Raw genomic sequence first — 20,182 nt, forward strand, 5'->3', positions numbered from 1 at the left:
TATAATAATAATGATAATAATAATAGTAATAATAATAATAATAATAATAGAATATGCTTTGTAGTAAGAGACCTTACTAAGAGACAATAATAATAGCAGTGATAATAACAATAGTAATAATAATAATAATAATAATAGTAATAATAACAATTATAAAAATAGTAATGATATAATAATAATGATAACAATAATAATAGTAATAATAATAATAATAATAACAATAGAATGTTTAGTAGTAAGAGACCTTATGTGTTTGTGGCGGTGTGAAACACCGAACTTGATTAAAATGACGTCACAGGTTGGGGAGATTAGCTATATGACCACCCCCCCGCCCCTAGCCCCCACCACCACACACACACACACACACACCCCTAAATAAATTGCATCATTACACCCCCTCCCCCGTCTGCTTCACATGGTGAGCTTGCTGCAGGAAATCAACGTTCTTTATGTGTTTCAATCAACGGATTACTGCTCACTCAGCCCTCTAATGTCTCTTTTCATCTTACACACACACACACACACACACACACACACACACACACACACACACACACACACACACACACACACACACACACACACACACACACACACACACACACACACGCACACACACACAAACACACAGAAGCACTTCCTGTGGCAGGTCAATGTCACTGGAAGTGTCGGGCTTAAACAAACACTCCTGAGGAGGGCAAGACCATGTTTGGTTTCAGGGTTTTTTTAAATACCAGGACAATACACTATTGTCTCTTACACACACATACATTTGCATACACACACACATTTGCACATACATACACTTGCATACACACACATGCATTTGCACATACATATTTGCATACACATACACTTTTGCACACACACACATTTGCACATACACGTATTGTCATACAGACACGTGCATTTGCACATACATATTTGCATACACATACCCCTTTTCACACACACACATACACACACATTTGCACATACACACATATTTGCACATACACACAAATTTGCATACACATTCAAACATTTGCATACACATATTTGCATACACACATAAATTTGCATACACACATTTGCATACGCCCACCCACAACAACATAAACATTTTGTGAACTGTCGAGAGAGATCTATAGCGCTCATTTTTGTTATCACACGTCAACATCTCTAACACGCAAACGCCGCCCCGTAGCCAGGTCAGCATTGCAAATGAAAATATGTTTTAATTATCTCACCCTTGAAACATACATGTGAAATAAATATATAATCACGTGTCAACTAGGAAGTACATGTTTATAAACTACATTACCCAGAAGACTTAGCGCCGTAGACAGGAACAGGAAGTGGACATTTGTGAGCTTGACCAATTAAGAGTTGATATATTGTTGCACGAGAAACAAACACACGTTTTGATTCGACAGTTGATGCGCCAGTAGAGTTAGCGCTCTGTGATCAGACCACTGCGAAAAGTAGTTGCTCGGGGTTAGCGCCTAAAAAAAACAATATCGCTAATACATGTTAACATTCAGGTCACGACATGTAAATGGAGTGTTGTTGGCGGTTTTGGGATGTTTTTTTTGAGGGTGGATTAGTACTCCCATTGTTAGCCACCTCTTACATGCCATATTTTACGAGTTAGAATGCATGCAACAACAAAAAAATCATTTGCATTCTTGTCTAACATACGGACTGTGAATGATAGGAAAAATAAAACAGTCTTCAATATTTTGATTGAGGTGACTAAAGTCCCAGACCAAATGATTATTGGCTGTAACCAATACATTAACTACTGATAACCATTTGCATATTAATATAATCAAATATAATTACCGTATTTTTCGGACTATAAGTCGCAGTTTTTTTTCATAATTTGGCCGGGGGTGCGACTTATACCCAGGAGCGACTTATTATTAACACATTACCGTAAAATATAAAATATTATTATTTAACTCATTCACGTAAGAGACTAGACGTATAAGATTTCATGGGATTTAGCAATAAGGTGTGACAGATTGTTTTGTAAACGTATAGCATGTTCTATATGTTATAGTTATTTGAATGACTCTTACCATAATATGTTACGTTAACATAGCAGGCACCTTCTCACTTGGTTATTTATGCCTCATATAACGTACACTTATTCAGCCTGTTGTTCACTATTCTTTATTTACTTTAAATTGCCTTTCAAATGTCTATTCTTGGTGTTGGGTTTTATCAAATAAATTTCACCCAAAAATGCGACTTTTACTCCAGTGCGACTTATATATGTTTTTTTCCTTCTTTATTATGCATTTTCGGCAGGTGCGACTTATACTCCGGAGCGATTTATACTCCAAAAAATACGGTAAATGGATTTTGCCATTGTGACAAACTTGGAAACTTTGCATTTTTTTTCCACAGACACTAATATCCCAATAAGAGGCGGATCATCTGTTTCAGACTACAGCGCTGGTGCAGGGTTTAACTTCTTTTTGCACTTGTGTGATAGGTCATCAATAAAAGCTTAAATGCAATGTAGTTGATTAGGCACTTTTCATGGCCACTGTTTGACCCTGGAACAGATTATTAGCGGTTCGCTTCGTTTTACACTTGAGGAAGTTTCAAGTGTGTGGCTGTTATTTTTTGATATTACATGTGAAGGTTTTGGGGGGTCTCGCTTTGATTTGGTCTTTTTGTGGTGAAGAAGTCTGCATGGCAACACAATCAAATATGACACCCGCTCGTTAATCAGAGCTCGTTAAGAAGGCGCTGGCTTTATGTTTCTATTTTCTTGGTGTTCCTGTGTTAAGTTGTCTATTATTAATAACTAATGCAGCCTAATGGAGGCTTCTTCTGCGCCATCTTGTCTCTTCTTCTCCTGACTCTTTGCTCAGGATCACATTAGTCGATGTGCCATGACATCATGTGCGATACCAGCAGTCCTGCGCCGTGTTGATTAGTGTGTGATATCACGTGCAATGCAAGCACTCCTGCAGCGTTTACTCATGTGCGATATCATGTGCGATACAAACAGTCCTGTAGTGTTTACTAGTGTGTGATATCATGTGCAATACAAGCAGTCTTGCAGCGCGTTTACTTGTGTTTGATATCCTCTGCGCTAAAAGCAGTCCGGGAAGATGTGTTTACTTGTGTGCGATACAATGCGGCGGGTTTACTTGTGTGTAATATCATGAGTGATTCAAGCAATCCAACAGCGTGTTTGGTTGTGTGATATCATCTGCGATACCAACAATCCTGCATCGTGTTGACTTGTGTGTGATATCATGTGCAATAAAAGCAGTCCTGCAGTGTGTTTACTTGTGTGTGATATCATGTGCGAATCAAGCAGTCCTGCAGCGTGTTTACCTGTGCAAAGCTGGACAGCCAATTAACATCTAAATGCCCTCCAAAAAACACACAATACATATTCTATTTTACTAAAGTAATTTACAAAAGGTAAACATGCTAGGCTATAGGCTATTAGAAGCTTGCAGCTACACAACAGCTAAGCACACTATAGCACACAAGCTATACACATTGAACAATATTGCACATTTGTCAATACAAACAAGTATCAAATAGTTGTAGTTACATATTACATACGCATACAAAGTCTTCAAGGGAGAAGCGTATTAGGAAGTATCCAGTAACAAACGTGTCAGCATCATTCAACTTACTGTCTCTCGACTTGACTGTAGGAACTTTTGTGGCCACTAAGTGTCACCCAAAAAACATTTACCACTCCACTTCAACTTAAAGCCAACGTAAGTCCATTTCAATCAGTTGTTAATAAATGGGTTCTTGGTTTGACTCATTTGACTTGATCAAACCATTTCGTGTTTAACATTCCAAAGTGCAGAATAAAATAAAAATATGTTTTATTCCTGCTGATATTGTAGCGAATCAATATTGGTATTGAACAATATTTAAAGGCTGATAACAATAATGTTAGAAAATTATATGCGTGTTCAACTTTCGCTTTGCTGTGATGCGTTCAAGGACTGCAGAACTTTTGTACGCTCGTATCAAATTATGTCAGTACAACCTGGTGTCGATTCACAAAAATGAAAAGGTTCCATATTTCGATACCTTTGTTCCACGTCACATCCGGTTGCAAACCAAACAATCACTCCAGCAGCACTGAGAGCGTACCCAGCCAAACTTCCTCAAACTCATGCTGCCATTTTCAGCACCAACAAAGCAAGGATGCTTGGTAGAAAACACTTGGATGTAAAGTGAGGCTCCACTCTTCCAAAGTGTGTGAGCTCGATGCTAATGACATGCTACTGATTACTATTGGCGATTTTACATGGCCATTTTAACACCTTCAAATTTGGTATTGAAAACTACAACTAAGACAAGTGTTACAATCAAACAGCTGCTGTGCAATAAGTACAGTACTTACCGTACAAAAACTTTGCAGGGCCCGACATTACACATTCAGCGTCATTAAAAAAGTTGGACAACATACCATCTACACCAGTGTTTTTCAACCTTTTTTGAGCCAAGGCACATTTTTTGCGTTGAAAAAATCCGCAGGCACTTCAAGGTAGGTGTACTGTCGCCACCTGTCACATCACACCCTGACTTATTTTGAGTTTTCCTGTGTGTAGTGTTTTAGTTCTTGTCTTGGCTCCTAATTTGCTGGCTTTTTCCTTTTTTTTTGGTATTTTCCTGGAGCAGTTTCATGTCTTTCTTTGAGCGATATTTCCCGCATCTACTTAGTTTTAGCAATCAAGAATATTTCAGTCGTATTTATCCTTCTTTGTGGGGACATTGTTGATTGTCATGTCATCTTCGGATGTACATTGTGGACGCCGCCTTTGCTCCACAGTAAGTCTTTGCTGTCGTCCAGCATTCAATGTTTTTCTCCTTTGTAGCCAGTTCAGTTTAAGTTTCGTTCTGCATAGCCTTCCATAAGCTTCAATGCCTTTTCATAAAGGGCACTCGTATTTTGTTTATTTTTGGTTTAAGCATTAAACACATTTTTACCTGCACATTGCCTCCCGCTGTTCCCGACATCTACAAAGCAATTAGCTACCAGCTGGCACTTACTGATATGGAAGAGTATTACACGGTCACTGCCGAGCTCTCGACAGCACCGACACTCAACAACAACACATCATTTGCAGACTAGAATTACTGGTTTGCAAAAAATATTTTTCACCCAAATAGGTGAAAATACATAATCTCCCACAGCACACCAGACTGTATCTCACGGCACAGTGTGCCGCGGCACAGTGGTTGAAAAACACTGATCTACACAGCACTGCCATCTAATGTCTTGGACGTGCAACTGCCTGAACAGGTGTAATGAAAAATATGACAACTGGACATCAAAGATATCCCGATCAGATCATTTTAAAATTGTACATAAAAAATTTCATTTTAGCATCAAACAGTTAGCATTAATAAACACACAAAAGTACCGAAAATTGGTGCCGTGTAGTATGGGTACCACACCACCTTAGCCGTGGTCACCCTTTAGAGCACAGCTGTAGCTTCCTGGCACTCAACCTGCAGAAAATACTCTACGTAGCAGGAATTGGTACCGTATCTGTTCAAATGTGAACGGTACACGTCCCTGATATCAGCAGCTGTTCTTGGTATCTGTATTGTTACTACAGGCGTGATCAAAACAAAAAGTACTTGAATAAAAATGGACAGTTAAAAAGGTGTTCACCATGTGCGCTGATATTATGCAAATGAGGCTCAATTAGCACGTGAGGACTGGAATGAAGGGGCGGAAGGAGAAGGAGATGATTGCACCTTGATGGTGATCATGTTTCCACAAATAGCAGCTTCAAGTGTGCACGTGCAGCTGCCCCTCATTTTGTGTCCCACAGCGCCAACAACTTTGAAGACGCCGAACTCTCATGTTTGGTATCCTCCTTTGTGGGCCTGCCTAAGCTAGAATCTGCGGGGGTTGATTTCTCTCGCCGCTCGGCTCGTTTAGTAATGTCTGTCCAGCTTCTCTGATGATTATTGTCGAGATGACGTCATCGCTCCGCTTGAAACACTTTTGAATCGCTGCCTATTATATCGCCTACGTGGAGTTTCTGCTGATCAATACGCCGCAGATCAATACTTGTGTTACATAAGTGCCTATTGACTGCTTGGACTGGTGACACGTCCTCTGCAGTGGACATTTGCCTTTGTGCATGACAGAGGCTTTTATTGTGAAAATGAAAGTCCACAGCAGGGGAAAAAGTAAACAATAATATAATGTAAACATGTATATGATGTAAAAATAAATATAATGTAAACAGAAGTATGTAAACATACGTGTGATGTAAACACAAGTATAATGTAAACATAAATATAATGTAAATATAAGTATGTAAACACAAATATAATGTAAACATAAGTATGTAAACATAAATATGTAAACAAAAATATCATGTAAACATAAGTATGTAAACTGTCAAAGTTAGTTGGTGACAAACCCCAAGATGCAGAGACGGAGGCAGGCATTGAACAGGAAAACATGATTGAATTAAAATATTAGAACAAGAACAAACAAAAGGGTACTAACAAAAGCGCGCACGAGGCGGATAACAAACTAAGGGAGCTAGCATGGGAGCTAGAAAGTAAAAGCAGCTTAACATGGAAGCAGGCAAAAACAAAAAGGGTCTAGGGTGGAAGCTAGCGGGTAGAGAGCAGGAAAACAGAAGTAGTAACGTGTAGTACAAAACAAACTGGAAGCAGGGAACAAAGAACAGCAAAATACAAACATCTAACGGATATAGCTTACGGCTACGCTGCAAATACAAGACACAGCACGGCACGACAGGAGCGACAAGAGCGACATCGACATGACAATAATCCAGCACTGACTGGAAGACAAGGCAGGTAAAATAGGATCGGGCTGATTGACACCAGGTGTGGGCAGGTGCCAATCAGCTGCAGCTGAGGGAAAACAAAACACTCAGGAAGACAAACAGGAAGCTGAACCAAAATAAGAGTGCTGACAGGAACTAAGGATAGGAAATACTAAACACACAGAGGAAAAACCAAAACACAAACAAACTGTCCTAGGCAAGCCTGACATAAACTTAAGTATGTAAACATAAAATATAATGTAAACATTAGTATAATGTGCACATTGTTATAATGTAAACATGAATATAATGTAAAAAAGTATGATGTAAACTTGAATATAATGTAAACATTAATATAATGTAAACAAATATAAATGTAAACATCAAAATAATGTACACATTGTTATAATGTAAACATAAATATAATGTAAATATAAATATAATGTAAACTGATAATGTAAAATTGAGTATGTAAACATTGATATAATGTAAACATAAGTATGTAAACACAGATATAATGTGAACATAAGTATGAAAACGTAAATATAATGTAAACAAATATAATGTAAACATTAATATAATGTACACATATAAAAATGTAAACATTGAAATAATGTACACATTGTTATAATGTAAACATAAATAATGTAAACATAAGTATGTAAACATTAATATAATGTAAACAAAAGTATAATGTAAACATGAGCATAATGTAAACATCACTATAATGTTGATATGAATATAATGTACATAAATATGATGTAAGCATTAATATAATCCAACATTAATATGATGTAAACAAATATGATGTAAACATAAATATAAAGTTAACATAGTTTTATGGACACTGTTGAAGAGACAAACGGTTAACAAAAACTGCCCGCTTCTTTTTGTTTCTTAAGCCGCCTGCGAGTTCTTTTGGATGGGGGAGGGGCCTATTCAGAATAGCGATATGTGATGTTTACAAAAGATGCTCGATTTGTTCGTCCTGGCTTTTTTGATTGGAGAAGACCGAATACTCGCTAAATGTGACAAAAAAAGTCTCTAAGCTGGCAACACCGATCCCTCCTGCTGTGTCTTCTTATTCTCTGGCAGACCGGGTGTGTACTAGCAAGCAGAGGGACAGTGCCAAGCTTGGATCTACAGACCTACAGTCCCATTTTAATGTGTTTATTCCATCCAACTGTGGCTGGCCGGTCCTGTGTCTCCGCTGCAGCAACAATAACGTTTTCATCAACAATTAGGTTTTCATTAACGATGAAGTTTTCATACACAATAAAGTATGCATCAACAATAACGTTTTCATCATCAAAAAAGCTTAGTTTGGAGCTGAAATGGAAACGCTCTTCAGTGGTCGGATGTAAATAAATCTTCATCCTTTCGCACGGCCGGGCTTTTAACTTGATCACATCACGTTGCCATGGCAACTTGGCCACGTGCCTCACAGGTGTTTGGATGGACACATGAATTCATGGCATCACCTGCACCTCGTTTAGTACCTTCTTCTTTCAGCAAATGCTTGCATGTTCGAAATAAACTCAAACTCAAACATATCATCACTTTAGAGTAGTCAGTGTGCAGCTTGCCCAGCGGCTGCCTCGTAACATTATATGATAGCTGATGTCAGCGCGCTCGAGTGCTGCACTGTGGAGCAGTGGTTCATTGACACGACGTGGAGTTTGACATTTTCAAACTCTTTTTAAACGTGATTCGTATTTTTTACATGAAGGATGGATGGATGGAGGGGAAGGAGGCAAGGAAAGAAGGAAAGACTTGAAGATGAAAGGAAGGCAAGAAAGGCAGGAAGAAGAATGGACAGAAGGAACCTAGTAAGGAAAGAGTGAAGGAGGAAGGAAGGAAGGAAGGAAGGAAGGACGGTAGGAAGGAAGGAAGGTAGGTTGAAAGTAGAAAGGACAGACCAAAATAAATATAAATAAAGGAAGGACACAACAAAGGGATAAAGGAAGGAGAGAGGGAGGGAATAAAAGGAAAGAGGATGTAAGGAAAGAAGAACAAAGGAAAGACAGAAGAAATGAAATAACTAATTTGAAAGTAAGGAAGGAAAGATTGAAGGAAGAACTGAAGGAAGGAAGGGATGAAGGAGGACTGAAAGAAGGAAGGAAGGGAGGGAGCAAGGAAGGAGGAAGGGCTGAAGGAAGGAAGAACTGAAAGGAGGAAGGAATGAGGCAAGAAAGGAAGGAGAGGAGGAAGGAAAAAAGTAAAGAAGGAAGTAAGGAGGGTAAGCAGGAAGAAAAGAAGGAAGTTAGGAAGGTAAGAAGGAATAAATGAAGGTCAGAAGGAAGTAAAGAAGATAACTAAGGAGGGTAAGAAGAAGTGAGGAAGGTAAGAAGGAAGTAAGGAAGTAAAGAAAGTAAGGGAGGAAGGTAAGAAGGCAGTAAGGAAGGCAAGAAGGAAGTGAAGAAGGTAAGAAGGAAGTAAGGACGGTTGGAAGGAAGTAAAGAAAGTAAGAAGGATATAAAGGAGGTAAGAAGGGAGTTAGGAAGGTAAGAGGGAAGTGAGAAAAGTAAGAAAAAAGTAAAGAAGGTAAGAAGGAAGTAAGGAAGGTAAGTGGGGAGTAAGGAAGGTAAGAGGGAAGTGAGGAAGGTAAGAATAAAGTAAAAAGGTAAGAAGGAAGTAAGAAAGAAGTAGGGAAGGTAAGAAGGAAGGAAGGACGGTAAGTGGGAAGTAAGGAAGGTAAAAAGAAAGTAAAGAAGGTAAGAAGGAAGGAAGGACGGTTGAAAGAAAGTGAAGAAAGTAAGAAGGATATAAAGGAGGTAAGAAAGAAGTAAGGAAGGTAAGAAGGAAGTAAGTAAGGTAAGACGGAAGTAAGGAAGGTAAGAAGTAAGTAAGGTAAGAGGGGAGTAAGGAAGGTGAGAAGTAAGTAAGTAAGGTAAGAGGTAAGTAAGGAAGGTAAGAAGGAAGTAAGTAAGGTAAGAGGGAAGTAAGGAAGGTCAGAAAGAAGTAAGGAAGGCAAGAAGGAAGTATGGAAGGTAAGTGGGAAGTAAGGAAGGTGAGAAGAAAGTAAAGAAGGTAAGAAGAAAGTAAGGACGGCTGAAAGGAAGTGAAGAAAGTAACAAGGATATAAAGGAGGTAAGAAGGAAGTAAGGTAAGAGGGAAGTAAGGAAGGTAAGAAGGAAGTAAGTAAGGTAAGAGGGAAGTAAGGAAGGTAAGAAGGAAGTAAGGAAGGTAGGAAGGAAGCAAGTAAGGTAAGAGGAAAGTAAGGAAGGTAAGAAGGAAGTAAGGTAGGAAGGAAGGAAGTAAGGTAAGAGGGAAGTAAGGAGTGTAAGAAGGAAGTAAGGAAGGAAGTAAGGGAGGAAAGAAGAAAGTAAGGAAGATAAGTGGTAAGTAAGGAAGGTAAGAAGGAAGTAAGTAAGGTAAGAGGGAAGTAAGGAGGGTAAGAAGGAAGTAAGGAAGGTAAGAGGGAAGTAAGGAAGGTAAGAGGGAAGTAAGTAAGGTAAGAGGGAAGTAAGGAGGGTAAGAAGGAAGTAAGGAAGGTAGAAGGAAGTAAGGAAGAAAAGAGGGAAGTAAGGAAGGTAAGAAGGAAATAAGGAAGGTAAGAGGGACGTAAGGAAGGTAAGAGGGACGTAACATGCAGTATTTCATTTAAAAAAAGTTTAGATGAATTTCCTGTCCAAGAGAAGTCATGTCAGATAAAAATATTCATCATGAAAATTTAAAATAATCATGAATATTCATACTTTAAACGACTGCTGGCGGCTTACTGTGTACACTGCCATAAAAGTTGTACACTGACTACTCTAAAGTGTTGGCATCGATGATCCGGTTTTAGAATGTATTCAAATCTGCCATCAAAGTGCTCCGTATCCTCCCTGCACGTCTCACTCCCGCAGACGCGAGCAGTCGATGGCCGAACGGACGATTGACGGCAGACAGCAGCACTGACGTGCACGCTCACTTTGTGTCTGCGGCGTGCAGACACCCACACGCACGCGCACAAGCCGTCTGCGGCCCGTGTTAGGCTGGGACGTCGTTGCAGTGACGTCACTGAAGAGATAACGTCATCGACGGCACGTTCGGAAACATTTCTTCTGTCCCTTTGTGCACGCGCGCACCCGCCAACAAACTCGCGCACGCGCCCAGAGACGCGCACATCCGCACCGGGCTGATGTGCACACCGCAGCCCGGGAACGAGCGTCCGTCCTCCGCCAAGCCCCGCCGGCGCTCGCGCTCTTCCTACCTGCTTTGTAGAAGACATCCGTGTCGGGGTCGCTGGGCGCCTCCTCGGCCGCTTCTGCGGGGTTCATGCCGGATTCCGCTCGGACGCGACAATCCCGCCGAAGGCTCGGAAAGACAAAGGGAGACGGGCGGGTAAATACCCCCGCTTCAGCTGGCCCCCATCCCGCTCCCCGCTCCCCGCCTCGCGTTCGGTCGCCTCGCCCGTGCTCGGAGCCTGAAGGCTGGCGGTGTTGCTCTCTATTGTTCCTCCTCCGACCCTCCAACCCTCCGCCACCGACTCCCTCCTTCCCCCCGCAGCCCCATCCCCTCCCCTCCCCTCCCCTCCAGCCTCCTTGCCCCCCCCCCCCCCCCTCCTCCTCCATCCAATAACCTTTATTAGCATCATGTCGGACAAAGATGTTCTTCGTCTTCTTGTGGATGAAACTTCCCCAGCAGCAAAAATAGGCGCCATAAATATGCTGACGAGGCTGAGAGTCCGAGTCCAAAACTGTTTTTCTGTTCATGCACTTACTTTAAAAAAAAAAAATCATAGTAATGCTGAGAGACGAATATTACCACGGAAACATTGTGTCTTCTCATTTGGACAATGCTGAGAGTGAGACGATTTTGTTACATTTCAATTATCCCCACGTCTACATCACAAATTCAATGCTGCGTCAAAAACATTCCTGTCATGATAATGCTGAGAATAATTCATGTAAATTGTTACGGAATATGTGAAAATATTAAGGCTAAGAGTCAATCTAACATACTTCAAAACATTTTTATCGTGTTAATGCTGAGAATCAATCGTACATACGTCAATACATTTTTATTGTATTAATGCTAAGAGTCAATCGTACATACATCAAAACATTTTTATCATGTTAATGCTAAAAGTCAATCATACATAGGTCATTGAATTTTTATCGTGTTAATGCTAAGGGTTCATCGTACATAGGTCAAAACATTTTTTATTGTGTTAATGCTAAGAGTCAATCATATATACGCCGAAACAATTTTATCTTGTTAATGCTGAGAATCACTTGTACATACGTCAAAACATTTTTATTGTGTTAATGCTAAGAGTCAATCGTACATACATCAAAACATTTTTTATTGTGTTAATGCTAAAAGTCAATCATATATACACCGAAACATTTTTATCGTGTTAATGCTGAGAATCACTTGTACATACGTCAAAACATTTTTATCGTGTTAATGCTAAGAGTCAATCGTACATACATCAAAACATTTTTTATCGTGTTAATGCTGAGAATCAATCGTACATACGTCGAGACATTTTTATCATGTTAATGCTAAGAGTCAATCATATATACGCCAATACATTTTTATTGTGTTAATGCTGAGAATCAATCGTACATACGTCGAGACATTTTTATCATGTTAATGCTAAGAGTCAATCGTACATACGTCCAGACATTTTTATCGTGTTAATGCTAGGAGTCAATCGTACATACAGTATGTCAATGCATTTTTATCGTGTTAATGCTAATAGTTAATCGTACATAAGTCAAAACATTTTTTATCTTGTTAATGCTAAGAGTCAATCGTACATACGTCAAGACATTTTTATCGTGTTAATGCTAAGAATCAATCATCCATACGCCAATACATTTTTATCATGGTAATGCTGAGAATCAATAGTACATGCGTCAAGACATTTTTATCGTGTTAATGCTAAGAGTCAATCATACATAGGTCCAAAAATTTTTTATCGTGTTAATGCTAAGAGTCAATCGTACATACGTCGAGATATTTTTATTATATTAATATTAAAAGTCAATCGTACATACTGTACGTCAAGACATTTTTATCGTGTTAATGCTAAGAGTCAATCGTACATACGTCGAGACATTTTTATCGTGTTAATGCTAAAAGTCAATCGTACATACGTCAAGACATTTTTATCGTGTTAATCCTGAGAATCAAACGTACATACGTCGAGACATTTTTATCATGTTAATGCTAAGAGTCAATCGTACATACGTCGAGACATTTTTACCGTATTAATGCTAGGAGTCAATCGTACATACAGTACGTCAATACATTTTTATCGTGTTAATGCTAAGAGTTCATCGTACATAAGTCAAAACATTTTTTATCGTGTTAATGCTAAGCGTCAATCATATATACGCCGAAACAATTTTATCTTGTTAATGCTGAGAATCACTTGTACATACGTCAAAACATTTTTATCATGTTAATGCTAAGAGTCAATCGTACATTCATTAAAACATTTTTTATTGTGTTAATGCTAAGAGTCAATCATATATACGCCGAAACATTTTTATCGTGTTAATGCTGAGAATCACTTGTACATACGTCAAAACATTTTTATCGTGTTAATGCTAAGAGTCAATCATACATACATCAAAACATTTTTTATCATGTTAATGCTGAGAATCAATCGTACATACGTCGAGACATTTTTATCATTTTAATGCTAAGAGTCAATCGTACATACGTCAAGACATTTTTATCATGTTAATGCTAAGAGTCAATCATATATACGCCAATACATTTTTATTGTGTTAATGCTGAAAATCATTCGTACATACGTCGAGACATTTTTATCATGTTAATACTAAGAGTCAATCGTACATACATCGAGACATTTTTATCGTGTTAATGCTAGGAGTCAATCGTACATACAGTACGTCAATACATTTTAATCGTGTTAATGCTAAGAGTTCATCGTACATAAGTCAAAACATTTTTTATCGTGTTAATGCTAAGAGTCAATCGTACATACGTCAAGACATTTTTATCGTGTTAATGCTAAGAATCAATCATCGATACGCCAATACATTTTTATCATGGTAATGCTGAGAATCAATAGTACATGCGTCAAGACATTTTTATCGTGTTAATGCTAAGAGTCAATCGTACATAGGTCAAAACATTTTTTATCGTGTTAATGCCAAGAGTCAATCATATATACGCCAATACATTTTTATTGTGTTATTGCTGAGAATCAATCGTACATACGTCGAGACATTTTTATCGTGTTAATGCTAAGAGTCAATCGTACATACGTCGAGATATTTTTATTATGTTAATGCTAAAAGTCAACCGTACATACTGTACGTCAAGACATTTTTATCGTGTTAATGCTAAAAGTCAATCGTACATACGTCGAGACATTTTTATCGTGTTAATGCTAAAAGTCATTCGTACATACGTCAAGACATTTTTATCGTGTTAATGATAAGAGTCAATCATATATACGGCAATACATTTTTATCGTGTTAATGCACAGAATCAAACGTACATACGTCGAGACATTTTTATCATGTTAATGCTAAGAGTCAATCGTACATACGTCGAGACATTTTTATCGTGCTAATGCTAGAAGTCAATCGTACATACAGTACGTCAATACATTTTTATCGTGTTAATGTTAAGAGTTCATCGTACATAAGTCAAAACATTTTTTATCGTGTTAATGCTTACAGTCAATCGTACATACGTCAAAACATTTTTATCGCGTTAATGCTAAGAGTCAATCGTATATACGCCAATACATTTTTATCGGGTTAATGCTGAGAATCAATCGTACATACGTCGAGACATTTTAATGCTGAGAATCAATCATACATACGCCAATGAATTTTTATCATGGTAATGCTGAGAATCAATCGTACATATGTCAAGACATTTTTATCGTGTTAATTCTAAGAGTCAATCATATATACGCCAATACATTTTTATTGTGTTATTGTTGAGAATCAATCGTACATATGTCGAGACATTTTTATCGTGTTAATGCTAAGAGTCAATCATATATACGCCAATACATTTTTATCGTGTTAATGCTGAGAATCAAACGTACATACGTCGAGACATTTTTATCATGTTAATGCTAAGAGTCAATCGTACATACGTCGAGACATTTTTATCGTGTTAATGCTAAGAGTCAGTCGTACATACGTCAAGACATGTTTATCGTGTTAATGCTAAGAGTCAATCATATATACACCGATACATTTTTATCGGGTTAATGCTGAGAATCAATCGTACATACGTCAAGACATTTTTATCGTGTTAATGCCAAGAGTCAATCGTACATACGTCAAGACATTTTTATCGTGTTAATGCTAAGAGTCAATCGTACATACGTCAATACATTTTTATCGTGTTAATGCTAAGAGTCAATCATATATACGCCAATACATTTTTATCGTGTTAATGCTGAGAATCAAACGTACATACGTCGAGACATTTTTATCATGTTAATGCTAAGAGTCAATCGTACATACGTGTAGACATTTTTATCGTGTTAATGCTATGAGTCAATCGTAGATACAGTACGTCAATACATTTTTATTGTGTTATTGCTGAGAATCAATCGTACATATGTCGAGACATTTTTATTGTGTTAATGCTAAGAATTAATCGTACATACGTCAAGACATTTTTATCGTGTTAATGCTAAGAGTCAATCATATATACGCCAATACATTTTTATCGGGTTAATGCTGAGAATCAATCGTACATACGTCGAGACATTTTTATCGTGTTAATGCCAAGAGTCAATCGTACATACTTCAAGACATTTTTATTGTGTTAATGCTAAGAGTCAATCATACATACGCCAATACATTTTTATCATGGTAATGCTGAGAATCAATCGTACATATGTCAAGACATTTTTATCGTGTTAATGCTAAGAGTCAATCATATATACGCCAATACATTTTTATTGTGTTATTGCTGAGAAACAATTGTACATATGTCGAGACATTTTTATCGTGTTAATGCTAAGAGTCAATCATACATAGGTCCAAAAATTTTTTATCGTGTTAATGCTAAGAGTCAATCGTACATACGTCGAGATATTTTTATTATATTAATATTAAAAGTCAATCGTACATACTGTACGTCAAGACATTTTTATCGTGTTAATGCTAAGAGTCAATCGTACATACGTCGAGACATTTTTATCGTGTTAATGCTAAAAGTCAATCGTACATACGTCAAGACATTTTTATCGTGTTAATCCTGAGAATCAAACGTACATACGTCGAGACATTTTTATCATGTTAATGCTAAGAGTCAATCGTACATACGTCGAGACATTTTTACCGTATTAATGCTAGGAGTCAATCGTACATACAGTACGTCAATACATTTTTATCGTGTTAATGCTAAGAGTTCATCGTACATAAGTCAAAACATTTTTTATCGTGTTAATGCTAAGCGTCAATCATATATACGCCGAAACAATTTTATCTTGTTAATGCTGAGAATCACTTGTACATACGTCAAAACATTTTTATCATGTTAATGCTAAGAGTCAATCGTACATTCATTAAAACATTTTTTATTGTGTTAATGCTAAGAGTCAATCATATATACGCCGAAACATTTTTATCGTGTTAATGCTGAGAATCACTTGTACATACGTCAAAACATTTTTATCGTGTTAATGCTAAGAGTCAATCATACATACATCAAAACATTTTTTATCATGTTAATGCTGAGAATCAATCGTACATACGTCGAGACATTTTTATCATTTTAATGCTAAGAGTCAATCGTACATACGTCAAGACATTTTTATCATGTTAATGCTAAGAGTCAATCATATATACGCCAATACATTTTTATTGTGTTAATGCTGAAAATCATTCGTACATACGTCGAGACATTTTTATCATGTTAATACTAAGAGTCAATCGTACATACATCGAGACATTTTTATCGTGTTAATGCTAGGAGTCAATCGTACATACAGTACGTCAATACATTTTAATCGTGTTAATGCTAAGAGTTCATCGTACATAAGTCAAAACATTTTTTATCGTGTTAATGCTAAGAGTCAATCGTACATACGTCAAGACATTTTTATCGTGTTAATGCTAAGAATCAATCATCGATACGCCAATACATTTTTATCATGGTAATGCTGAGAATCAATAGTACATGCGTCAAGACATTTTTATCGTGTTAATGCTAAGAGTCAATCGTACATAGGTCAAAACATTTTTTATCGTGTTAATGCCAAGAGTCAATCATATATACGCCAATACATTTTTATTGTGTTATTGCTGAGAATCAATCGTACATACGTCGAGACATTTTTATCGTGTTAATGCTAAGAGTCAATCGTACATACGTCGAGATATTTTTATTATGTTAATGCTAAAAGTCAACCGTACATACTGTACGTCAAGACATTTTTATCGTGTTAATGCTAAAAGTCAATCGTACATACGTCGAGACATTTTTATCGTGTTAATGCTAAAAGTCATTCGTACATACGTCAAGACATTTTTATCGTGTTAATGATAAGAGTCAATCATATATACGGCAATACATTTTTATCGTGTTAATGCACAGAATCAAACGTACATACGTCGAGACATTTTTATCATGTTAATGCTAAGAGTCAATCGTACATACGTCGAGACATTTTTATCGTGCTAATGCTAGAAGTCAATCGTACATACAGTACGTCAATACATTTTTATCGTGTTAATGTTAAGAGTTCATCGTACATAAGTCAAAACATTTTTTATCGTGTTAATGCTTACAGTCAATCGTACATACGTCAAAACATTTTTATCGCGTTAATGCTAAGAGTCAATCGTATATACGCCAATACATTTTTATCGGGTTAATGCTGAGAATCAATCGTACATACGTCGAGACATTTTAATGCTGAGAATCAATCATACATACGCCAATGAATTTTTATCATGGTAATGCTGAGAATCAATCGTACATATGTCAAGACATTTTTATCGTGTTAATTCTAAGAGTCAATCATATATACGCCAATACATTTTTATTGTGTTATTGTTGAGAATCAATCGTACATATGTCGAGACATTTTTATCGTGTTAATGCTAAGAGTCAATCATATATACGCCAATACATTTTTATCGTGTTAATGCTGAGAATCAAACGTACATACGTCGAGACATTTTTATCATGTTAATGCTAAGAGTCAATCGTACATACGTCGAGACATTTTTATCGTGTTAATGCTAAGAGTCAGTCGTACATACGTCAAGACATGTTTATCGTGTTAATGCTAAGAGTCAATCATATATACACCGATACATTTTTATCGGGTTAATGCTGAGAATCAATCGTACATACGTCAAGACATTTTTATCGTGTTAATGCCAAGAGTCAATCGTACATACGTCAAGACATTTTTATCGTGTTAATGCTAAGAGTCAATCGTACATACGTCAATACATTTTTATCGTGTTAATGCTAAGAGTCAATCATATATACGCCAATACATTTTTATCGTGTTAATGCTGAGAATCAAACGTACATACGTCGAGACATTTTTATCATGTTAATGCTAAGAGTCAATCGTACATACGTGTAGACATTTTTATCGTGTTAATGCTATGAGTCAATCGTAGATACAGTACGTCAATACATTTTTATTGTGTTATTGCTGAGAATCAATCGTACATATGTCGAGACATTTTTATTGTGTTAATGCTAAGAATTAATCGTACATACGTCAAGACATTTTTATCGTGTTAATGCTAAGAGTCAATCATATATACGCCAATACATTTTTATCGGGTTAATGCTGAGAATCAATCGTACATACGTCGAGACATTTTTATCGTGTTAATGCCAAGAGTCAATCGTACATACTTCAAGACATTTTTATTGTGTTAATGCTAAGAGTCAATCATACATACGCCAATACATTTTTATCATGGTAATGCTGAGAATCAATCGTACATATGTCAAGACATTTTTATCGTGTTAATGCTAAGAGTCAATCATATATACGCCAATACATTTTTATTGTGTTATTGCTGAGAAACAATTGTACATATGTCGAGACATTTTTATCATGTTAATACTAAGAGTCAATCGTACATACGTCGAGACATTTTTATCGTGTTAATGCTAGGAGTCAATCGTACATACAGTACGTCAATACATTTTTATCGTGTTAATGCTAAGAGTTCATCGTACATAAGTCAAAACATTTTTTATCGTGTTAATGCTAAGAGTCAATCGTACATACGTTAAGACATTTTTATCGTGTTAATGATAAGAGTCAATCATATATAAGCCAATACATTTTTATCGGGTTAATGCTGAGAATCAATCGTACATACGTCGAGACATTTTTATCGTGTTAATGCCAAGAGTCAATCGTACATACGTCGAGACATTTTTATCGTGTTAATGCTAGGAGTCAATCGTACATACAGTACGTCAATACATTTTTATCGTGTTAATGCTAAGAGTTCATCGTACATAAGTCAAAACATTTTTTATCGTGTTAATGCTAAGAGTCAATCGTACATACAGTATGTCAATACATTTTTATCGTGTTAATGCTAAGAGTTAATCGTACATAAGTCAAAACATTTTTTATCTTGTTAATGCTAAGAGTCAATCGTACATACGTCAAGACATTTTTATCGTGTTAATGCTAAGAATCAATAGTACATGCGTCAAGACATTTTTATCGTGTTAATGCTAAGAGTCAATCGTACATAGGTCAAAACATTTTTTATCGTGTTAATGCTAAGAGTCAATTGTACATATGTCACGACATTTTTATCGTTTTAATGCCAAGAGTCAATCATATATACGCCAATACATTTTTATTGTGTTATTGCTGAGAATCAATCGTACATACGTCGAGACATTTTTATCGTGTTAATGCTAAGAGTCAATCGTACATACGTCGAGATATTTTTATTATGTTAATGCTAAAAGTCAATCGTACATACTGTACGTCAAGACATTTTTATCGTGTTAATGCTAAGAGTCAATCGTACATACGTCGAGACATTTTTATCGTGTTAATGCTAAAAGTCAATCGTACATACGTCAAGACATTTTTATCGTGTTAATGATAAGAGTCAATCATATATACGGCAATACATTTTTATTGTGTTAATGCACAGAATCAAACGTACATACGTCGAGACATTTTTATCATGTCAATGCTAAGAGTCAATCGTACATACGTCGAGACATTTTTATCGTGTTAATGCTAGGAGTCAATCGTACATACAGTACGTCAATACATTTTTATCGTGTTAATGCTAAGAGTTCATCGTACATAAGTCAAAACATTTTTTATCGTGTTAATGCTTACAGTCAATCGTACATACGTCAAAACATTTTTATCGCGTTAATGCTAAGAGTCAATCATATATACGCCAATACATTTTTATCGGTTTAAT

At 36.8% G+C, this 20,182-nt stretch overlaps 1 protein-coding gene across 3 annotated transcripts in view; it reads right to left on the reverse strand.

The window, feature by feature from the left end:
- The window catches only part of LOC133538161 (kalirin-like), a 259,495-nt gene that overhangs the window by 220,087 nt on the left and 19,226 nt on the right, over nt 1-20,182 (reverse strand). The window contains exon 1 of one of the 3 annotated variants that reach the window (XM_061879521.1): nt 10,993-11,145. The exons of 1 other annotated variant lie outside the window; for it this stretch is intronic. In XM_061879521.1, coding sequence (XP_061735505.1) covers nt 10,993-11,059 — 67 coding nt within the window. In that variant the 5' untranslated portion in view covers nt 11,060-11,145. Of the gene's footprint in view, nt 1-10,992; nt 11,146-20,182 lie in introns of those variants that run through there. One more of the 3 variants, XM_061879519.1, reaches the window with a different exon arrangement.

The sequence above is a fragment of the Nerophis ophidion genome, linkage group LG19 (genome assembly GCF_033978795.1).
Source record: "Nerophis ophidion isolate RoL-2023_Sa linkage group LG19, RoL_Noph_v1.0, whole genome shotgun sequence".
Classification (NCBI taxonomy): Eukaryota; Metazoa; Chordata; class Actinopteri; order Syngnathiformes; family Syngnathidae; genus Nerophis; species Nerophis ophidion.